Source organism: Elephantulus edwardii, unplaced genomic scaffold, assembly GCF_000299155.1.
Source record: "Elephantulus edwardii isolate Elephantulus edwardi_28Jun2011 unplaced genomic scaffold, EleEdw1.0 scaffold00342, whole genome shotgun sequence".
NCBI classification, from domain to species: Eukaryota; Metazoa; Chordata; class Mammalia; order Macroscelidea; family Macroscelididae; genus Elephantulus; species Elephantulus edwardii.
In genome coordinates, this window is record NW_006400092.1 from 1,005,779 (window position 1) to 1,016,075 (window position 10,297).

General features: G+C 36.0%; 1 protein-coding gene across 1 annotated transcript in view; it reads left to right on the forward strand.

Annotated features, from left to right (window-relative positions):
- LOC102854533 (alpha-2-macroglobulin-like) overlaps window positions 1-10,297 on the forward strand; it is a 158,855-nt gene that overhangs the window by 19,921 nt on the left and 128,637 nt on the right. Inside the window, exons 10-12 of the mRNA XM_006901759.1 lie at window positions 587-748; window positions 1,790-2,017; window positions 5,716-5,779. Of these exons, the coding sequence (XP_006901821.1) occupies window positions 587-748; window positions 1,790-2,017; window positions 5,716-5,779 (454 nt within the window). The remainder of the gene's footprint in view (window positions 1-586; window positions 749-1,789; window positions 2,018-5,715; window positions 5,780-10,297) is intronic.

Genomic DNA, 10,297 nt, shown 5'->3' on the forward strand with positions numbered 1-10,297 from the left:
GCTACAAAATAAAGAAAATTATCAAGGTATCAAGCATTCCTATATTTTAATATTTCTAGTTTATTTTAATTATAGAGTGAATAGAAAGAGCATTTAATGAGATAGAGAACACCAAAGAAGAAGTTGTGGGGATGTAACATCATGAGTCCACTTTTGCCTATAGGTTATCCATAAGAAAATATCAACAAGAAAAATAATAATTGAGTCCAGAATACATGTCTTGTTGCCATGTTCTGAGATCTACGGTAAATGACAGGCAGTTAACAGGGGATCAAGAAGTCAATATGACAGAAAGATGTCAATGCAAAATTTGAGCATGTTATCAAAAGGGAGCAGTCCTTAAAGCAGGACATCATACTTGGAAAGATAAAGAGTAAGTGAAAGAGAAGACTTTCTAGGAGATGAATTGATACAGAGATTGTAAAAATGGGTTTAACCATAGAGGAAATTGTGAGGCTGACATAGGAACAGAAAAAGTTTCCTCCTGTCATGAGTGAGTTGCTATGCCTCAGAGCCAACTCAATACCACATTACAACAATGACAAAATTTGATACTTGGAACCAGCTATCAATTTCATATTTCTAGGTTCTTCTAGTTGATGAGAAGGCTCAACCAATCCCAAAACAAGTCGTGGTCGTCTCGGTGAATGAAAATGGTCCTCAATACCACTTTACTACTGATGAACATGGCTTGGCAAAGATTTCCATTGATACCACCACCTTAACATCTTCTTCCATTATAGTCAATGTAAGTAAAAGGGAGTATTTGGGGAATGAAAAAACACAAGTCAGTGGGGCCACATCATTTAAGGATATGTGGAATCATTTGAATGCTAGGCTTAAAAAGGCAAGTGATAAGGAATAAAATAGAAACTAACCACTTTGGAAAACTAAATATAAGAAACATAATAGCCTATGTCAGAAAATTTCCAATTCAAATAAAATCTGATTATGAGATAAACTAGACATTGAATCTTGGCATCAATCTTGGTATTGCTTTGATAACATTTTTTTAAATAACTTTAAGACATGCTAGGCTCTCGGCTGGATGCTGCTGTGTCAGTCAGCACACTGGAGCCCGGATTCGAACTCGAAATAAACTTTGTTAATTCAGAAAAAAAAAAAGACATGCTAGATTTTGCTCGATTTCTTTAATGTACTATTATTTTTGTTTGTGTCAAGTATTTACATGTTCTTATGAAATTTACAGGTATAAGGGCATTAAGAAAAAACTGATTGATCTTAATGTAAGTTAAAAACATCTACCAATTAGTATACATTTTAACTTTATATGGCTTAAAAGGCAAGCTGTTTATAGATTATTTTACTTAGGAAAAGAGACTAATTAAAAAGAAATTTTTTTTTTAAAAAAGAACCTTGTTACTTTGTTCTAATATATGAATAAAATACCTTGGCCTGCAAAGAGAACATACAAGTCCATCCTGTAGAGACTGCTACTTAGAGGCAAGGATTCTGAAGCTTCCTCTCACGTACTTTGAGCATGTTACAAGGCAGGATCAGTCCTTGGAGAGGAACATCATGCTTGGCAGGGTGGAGGGACAGTGCAGGAGAGGAAGATCCTCAATGAGAAGGATTGATTCAGGGGCTAGGGTAATGAGAATGGGTGTGCCAGAGACATTAAGATTGGCACTGGATAGAACATCGTTTAGGGCTGTTGTACATAGGGTCGCTGTGAATCACAGGCAACTCTACGGCACATAACAACAACAAGTAAAATTTATATATAAATAACAAATAGCCTATTTAAGAACTTTATTTCTTCTATTAGGTACGTTATAAAGAGACAGAATACTGTTTTGATCACTGGTGGCTTCAAGGACACCATGAACATGCTTATCATACTGCAAAGCATATATTCTCCCCAAGCGGAAGTTATGTCCACCTTGAATCTGCTTTTGGTGCTTTGACTTGCGGACAAATACAGGAAATCAAAGTGCACTATATTCTGAATGAAGAGATCCTGAAAGGCCAAACTGAGTTCACTTTCTACTTCTTGGTAAGAATAAAAGCCACTATAGTCCCTTCTAATCATGAAGCCTCTACAAATATAGAGTTCCTGTCTAAATAATGCTCCTTAAAAAAAGCATATCAATAGTGATTATGTGTGTGTTTTTAGCTCAAAGAAAATTTACTTCTTAACAAGGTTACAAATGTTTTGCTTTTTAATTTATATTCTAAAGTTGTTCATTGAAATGGATAGGTATTTTTCATGCTTAGTTTCAGTGAAAATTACTGAGTGGAAGTAGAAAAAGCTTAAAACACAAGCTTTTATTAGTCAACAAGAATGTTTTTCTTAGAAATCAGATATGTAATGAAAGGATAAAAACTAAGAATTTATTTAAAAGGAAACACATATAATCACCCATCTTCTTGAGAAATAATTCTGTCATTTACTGGCAAAACATAAATTTAAATAATAAGACACTTCACACCAAAAGATAAAAAAAGAAACAAAACTTGTTGATACTGAGTTGATTCCCATTCATAGAGATCCTATAGAACAGAGTAGAACTGCCCCACAGAGTTTCCAAAGCTGTGATCTTCAAGGAAACAGATTGCCACCTCTCTCTGAGGTACAGCTAGTGGGTTTGAGTCATCATTTGTTTTCCAGTTAGAAGTCAAGCATGCACTTAACCACTAAGTCAGTAGATTTCCTTTTATAGCTATAAAGTTTCTAAATATTTCTTTTTAAATCTTTTTTGTTTTATTATTAATTATATGAAAGTTTACAGAGACTTTGGATTTTCATTCTTTCAACGTTGCACTCTTCTCCCTGTCCACCCCTCCCCCTCATTTTGCTCTTCCCTTTGAAAAGTAAAAGAAAAATTCTTCCATTGTTATAAAATGCCTCCAAAGTCCACTTCACTACGCAGCCTTCGTTATGGTCTCCTGTCATAACAACAATACCTAATCATATATCCTTTTAAAACAGTTCTCTCCCTCATCTGTTTCAATGCATTATACATGATTTATCCCATCTTGCTCAGTCTCTCCTCCCCAATGTCAGTCCTGATTTACAACAGTGGCACTATGCAGTATTTATCCTTTTGTGACTGAGATATTTCACTCATCAAAATCCTCCAGGGTCACCCATTTTGTATAATATTCCATGAGTTCCTTGTTTTTCAATACAGCATAGTATTCCATTGTGTGAATATAACACAGCTTCTCTATCCATTCGTTTGTTGACGGGCACTTAGGCTGTTTGCAACTCCTTGCTATTATGAACAAAGCCGCAATAAACATGGGTGTGCATATATATGCTTGTGTGGCAGTTATAGTTTCTTTGGGGTCTTTTCCCAGTAGTGGAATTGCTGGGTCAAATGGTATTTCTATTTCCAGTTTTTTGAGAAAGTGCCATAGTGGTTGCATCATTTTACACTACCACCAACAATGAATAAGGGTTCCAGTTTCTCCACAACCTCGCCAGCATTTATTGTTCATAGCTCTGTTAATTTTTACTATTCTTACTGGGGTGAGATGATATCTCATAGTTGTTTTGATTTGCATCTCTAAGAGCTAGGAATTTTGAACATTTCTTCATGTGCTTGTTGGCTATCTGAATGTCTTCCTTGATGAAGTAGTTTCTAAATATTTCTAAACCTCACAACTAGTATGGAAAAAGTACATTGATAAATGCATTAAGAATTGACAGCATAAAATGGTGATAGTGAGGGGACTGATGTTAGAATCTGTCTCACTTCAGAAGGGACAGTGCACATCATGATCAACCTAAATCTAATCTCTATGAGGTAAAGATCCAACGTACCTCCTGTCTCAACCTCTTCACCAATTCTTACAGCACTTATCCTTCTCATAAAATTTTCTACATTCTTCTTGTTTCCATAATGTGTTTCAGAAGCCACACAGAACTCAGACTCTATTTATAGTTAGGTGGTTTATTAAGAAGCAGAATATAATTTTGGATAAATATCAACAGGTATCAGGATAGGTAACATGTGCACAAAGTTTACCTTTTTCCACACAGCAAAGCTCTCTTAACTCCTCTCAGTCATGCAAGAGTCCTCTCAGCTCCCCCAGAACAGGCTCTGCAGGACTGTGTATCTGTCACCATGGACTTTTCTGCTGGGCACCTATTGTTGGGCTTCTGATATCTTCAGGACTTTATCTATAGACCTAGGTCATGGCTTTTCTAGGGGATTTGTTACTTAGCTTATTTCTTTATCTCTGCTTCTTCTCTCTACTTTCTCTCCTTTGCTTCATCCTGCTGCTGTTTTTGTTTCTTTCTGATAGAAAAACCTCTGTGGAGTTGTCTGTCTATATACACAACTTCCTTTCAATTTCAAAACATGCCATTCTCACCATTGTCATAAACTAATATATCCCCTCAATAAGTCACAGAAAGTTCATTTATATAGTCTGCTGTTAGGGACCTCTCTAAAGTACTCAAGAGCAACGGTGTCTCTCTGGAGACTAAGGTGCACCTGATACAGGCATCAGAGAGTTGGACAATGACTAGGGAGGGTAGAAGGAGAATTGATGCCTTTGAGATACGGTGCTGGAGAAGAGTATTGAATGTACCATGGACTGCCAAGAAAACAAACAGATTCAGCCTAGAGAGGGCTAAACCAGGCTACTCCTTGGAAGCAAGGATTCTGGGGCTTTGTCTGACATACTTTGGACATGTTGTAAGGAGAGACAGGTCCTTGCAGAGGTACATCATGCTTGGTAAGGTGGAGGGACAGCACAGGAGGGGAAGACCCTCTATGAGGTGGATTGATTCAGTGACTTGTGAAATCGGGATGGGTGTGTCAGAGGCAGTGCGGTTGGCACAGGATAGAGCAGGGTTTAGGGCTGTTGTACATAGGGTCTCTATGAGTCCCAAACGACTCGACGGCACATAACAACAACAACAACAACAATAGATAGCTTATTTTACCTAGTCTATTAACTGATCCCTGCAAGGTACAAACCAATCAGAGGGGAGACTGCAGAAAAAAAGTGTAAAACCGCAAGTTGTTTACAATTTACCCATGAAATGGCAAACAGAACCTGGACAAAAGTAACACACCCTATAGAGCAGAAAGCTGGGCCAAAGTAACTCCTCAGGGTTTAAGGGGAAAATCTCTCAAACTGAACTATTCCGAACAAACAACGTTAAAGGCTGCATAAAAGAATTCATTTCAACATTACTTTTGGGACTTCTACATTCTTCCCAAATAGAATGGCCAAGTCTGCTAGTTAACCAAGTAAATAATCTTAGGTGGGGGAAAAGGATTATACAAAAAATTCTGTACAGGATCTATTAATAACTGTATTTATGTTAAATATAAATAACATCTTTAACAGCGGTCTATGGAAAAGTAAATTAATTATAAATATATTGGAATCTTAGCTTCCAACTTAGTCCAACCTTTCTTCTTTTTGTTTTTTAATAGAGGTAACAGGAAAGAATAGTTACTCATACTTTAATTATGACTTCATCCTGTTTTCCTTTGCATATAGTGGATGCTTTCAACAAAATATTTGTTAAGAACAAAAAATAACATGTAAAGCTGAACTAGTAATATCCAAGAGAAATAGTAAATACAAGAAAACAAATTGTAAAATTGTATATATTCAATTTTAAGGATAAAAATGAGTATAAAATATTGGAAAATTATGTGATGAAACTAGCTTCTCATTTAGAATAGTGAGATTATTGCTTATTTACATATTTTTAATGTGTTTCAGATCAAAGCAAGAGGAAGCATTTTGCAATCAGAAATTAATTTGTTGTCCCTTGAACAAGGAAATAGTAAGTATTTTCAGGATTTCCTATTATATCTTTCTTCTCTTCAATTTCTGAACAATGTAGTATTACAGATTTATTTTCAAATCTGGGATTCTGCCCACCAACTTCCTATCAACCAAAAGGGAGAAGATTATAAAATAGGATTTAGCATCATTACTTCATTTCAGTCAAAAAAATATAATCAGTTCTTCTCTTTAAAACATTTCCATCTTTACATTTCATTCTTACTAAAGTACATTTATCTTATAATTAAATAACAATGAGGAGACTATATCCATCAATAAATAGTTAGAAAATTTGTGATACATTCATATAATGAAATACTATGCATCAGTAAACAAAAATGAACATACCATGGGACTTTAGGGGGCATTATATCATGTGAAATACTCAGTCACACAAAAAATATACGGTATAAAACTGCTACTGTGAAATTAAAGGGTAACTGAACAATGTATGTACAAGTACTCAAAAGGGGAAGTGATGGGGGTGAGAGGCCAGGAAGAGGGAGAGGGTGAAAAATCACTAGGACAGCAGAGGGCATTTTGGGAAGAGGAGAAGGAGTAGGCAAAATGTATTAGGACTTGACAAGGGAGAGTGATAAAAATCATAAAGAAATAGTAATTTACAGAAAACACAATGTACATGAATAAAAAAACGTATATGAATAATTGTATAAAACACAGTACACATGGAAAAAGATATTTGAAAATACTGTTGATTTTTAAAAAATCCTCAAATTCTCAAAGTGAATTCTATTTCCCTTAAAGTTTTGGAATCAATTATTAAAGTGATTTATTTTGCTTTTTAAAAAAATGATTTTAAAATGTAGGAAATTACAAAAGTAATATTTAATTGTTAATGTGAGAAACCTGAATGTAGGAAAATTGGACATTGTTAAAAATAATTATTATTGTTACATGCCGTTGAGTTGTAGACAACTCATTGCAAGCCTATGAGCGAAAAATCTGAACACTTGTTGAACTTTCATTATTTCTCCAAGTTCATAGACTTTCCACACGCAGGCTATTTTGGAAGTGGGTGTCACTCCTGCTACTAAGTTTGTTGTAATCAGGAAGCTCCACCAAATACTCTTCACTTGTCACATTTGACATATCAGTGTCACAGTGTTTAGCATCACAGCAACCATGAGTTACCTCTGTACAGCAAATGGACAGACCAGTGCTATACCACTTAGTAGACTGTTTTACCAAAAACAATTAAAACCAGGCCTGAGGGCCTCAGATTAAAATCATGCACCTTTGGCTTGGTAGCATAACTTTCTACCCACAAGGCCAACAGAGCTTTCTTGTTGTTGTTGTTGTTGTTGTTGTTAAGTGCCATCAAGTCCTAGATGACTCTATGACCTAAGACCTGAACAAATAAACATTCCACCCTCACCTGAACCAGAAAACAAACCTCTGTAAAATCCAGCTCTTCCAGATGACTACCTAACCTGAATTCCAGCCCCATACTGATGACCAAATGTGTTTTAAATAGAAGGCCTAATAAAATCAACTCGCACCCAATAGCAAGAAAACAGTTCACCCTAATCCTTACCAGAATCAGAACACAAATGTTCTTAGAATCCAGCTCTTTCAGACTACTTCCAAATCAAAATTCCAGCCCCCCCCCCCAAAGAAATAAAGAACATAAATATTTACAGACTAGGTGCTGGCAAAGTATGATGGCTTGGCATGGGGAATTTTGAATCAGATGATCATCTGATCTACTACGCTGGGAATGAAAAGGTGATAAAAATGTGATTGCTTTCATAATTCAAAAAGTTATTTCTAGATCCATTTTGAAATACAATTTAGTGAGTTACAGGATAATATTCATCTCACCCTCAAGCACGACTAGGGGCCTTCAGGGATCTGCTGGGGGGACCTTTGCATCCCCCTACCATCAGCAGCAAGCTTCTCTTTCTCACCCTAGAGTAGAATCTTATTCACCCATAAACCCATAGCCCAAGCCTTGGACCAAATGGAACAATAAAGCTTTTCACAACTGCAAGACAAAAGAACTACTGAAGAGTTAAATCCTGCTATTCTAAACGTACTTGATATATGTGATGTCCTAACATAAAGAGTGATAGTGCGGGCTCAAAACTATTTGATCGCCTAATAATAGTAAATTTTCAACCTTAGGACATTTTTTTTGGTCAGGATGTTTATAGAATAAAAATAAAGAATAATTAATATAAAAAATATTCATATGCATACGAGGAAATACAGTGAGTACCACTATCATTCAAATATATGCACCAACAATTAGAGGTGAAGAGGAGGATATTGAAGATTTCTACCAACCTTGCAGTCAGAAATCAATCGAACATGTAATCAAGATGCATGAATAATAATGTATGACTGGAGTGCAAAAGTTGGGAACAGGGAAGAAGGATCAGTAATCAGAAAACGTGGACCGGGTGGCATAAATGAAGCTGGAGATAGAATTATATAATTCTGCACATTCAGTGATTTGTTCATTGCAAATATCTTTTATTAGAAATACAAATGCAGGCTATATGGATTTCACCTGATGTTATATAGGAATCAAACTGATTACATCAGTGGAAAGAATTGCAGGAAAAGCTCAATATTAGCTATGAAAACTAGGCCAGGCACTGATTGTGGAACAGACCATCAACTACTCATACAAATTAAAGGTGAAATTGAGAAAAGTAAATCAAATCCACAGAAACCAAAATTTGACTTTAAGTCTATCCCACTTGAATTTCAAACCATCTCAGGAACAGGTTTGAGGCCTTGAACATCAATGAGTGAAGACCAAATGAGCTGTAGGAGGATATCAAGAATATCATCTATGAAGAATGCAAAAGGTCATTTAAAAAGCAGTAGAGGAAGACAAGACCAAGATGGATGTCAGACCAGATACTGAATATTGCACTAGAGTGGTGAGAAGCCAAAAAAAAAAAGGAAAAATACAGAAATTAAGGAGCTCAACAGACGATTTAAAGGAAAGCCTAGGAAGATAAAACAAAGTATTATAATGAAATGTGCAAAGAGCTGGAGTTAGAAAATCAAAAGGGCTGAACTCACACAGCATTTCTTAAGCTGAAGGAATTGAAGAACAAATTCAAGCCTTATGTTGCAATAATACTTAAGGATGCTTTGGACAGAATATTAAATGACCCAAGAAGCATTAAAAGAAGATGGAAAGTGTATAGAGAATTTTTGTACCAGAAGGAATTGGCTGACACAGAAGAATTTAATAAAATAATGTATGAGCAAGAGCCTTTGGTGATGAAGGAAGAAATTTAAACTGCTCTGAAAGAATTGGCAAAAGAACAAGGCTCCTGGAATTGAATACCAACTGATATATTTCAACAGATACTGTCCTGGATGCACTCACTAAGCTGTTCCAGGAAATCTGGAGAACAACCACCTGGCAAACTGACTGTAAAAGGTCTATCTTTGTTGACATTCCATAGAAAGATGACCCAACAGAGTTCAGAAATTATGGAACAATATCATTAATATCCAGTTTATAAGTTGTCTGCAGGAGCCAGATTCTACATAGGCTTGTTTGCTGGTACTGGTGAGGAATAGGATGGAATGTTGATAGGTTAATGAGTGTCAGATGATGTGATTAGGCCTCCTATTTTTTTAATTATTATTAATTTTAATGAAAATTTATAGAGACTTTGGATTTCTATTCATTTGTTGTTGCATTTTTCTCCCTGCCTGACCCCATCCACGTCTCCCCTCTCCCCAGTACACTATTCTCTTTGAAAACAAAAAGAAAAATTCTTTCCTTGTTTTACAATCCCTACCCCCAGGTCCACTCCACTATGAAGCTTTTGTTCTGGACTCCTGTAATGACAATAATACCTAATCACATATCCTTTTTAAACAGTTTTCTCAATCATCTGTTTCAATGCATTACACATTATTAATTCCATCTTTCTCAGCTCCCCCCAACCCCGATGTCAGTCCTGTTTTACACCAGTGGCATTATGCAGTATTTGTCCTTCTGTGACTGAGATATTTCACTCAGCAAAATCCTCCAGTGTCACCCATTTTGTACAATATTGCATGAGTCCCTTTTTTCAAAGCAGCATAGTATTCTTTGTGTGAATATAACACAGCTTCTCTATCCATTCTTTGTTGATGGGCACTTAGGTTGTTTCCAACTCCTTGCTATCATGAACAAAGCTGTGATAAACATGGATGCGCATATATATGCTTGGGTGGCAGTTATAGTTTCTTTGGGGTATATTACCAGTAGTGAAATTGCTGGGTCAAATGGTATTTCTATTTGCAACTTTTTGAGAAAGCACACACTGCGTTCCACAGTGGTAGCACCAGTTTACACACCCATCAACAGTGAATAAGGGTTTCAGTTTCTCCACAGCCTCGCCAGCATTTGTTACTTGCTGTTCTGTTATATTTTGCTATTCTGACTGGGGTGAGATGATCTCATAGTTGTTTTAATTTGCATCTCTCTTAGAGCTAGGGATTTTGAACATTTCTTCATGTGCTTGTTGGCCATCTGAAT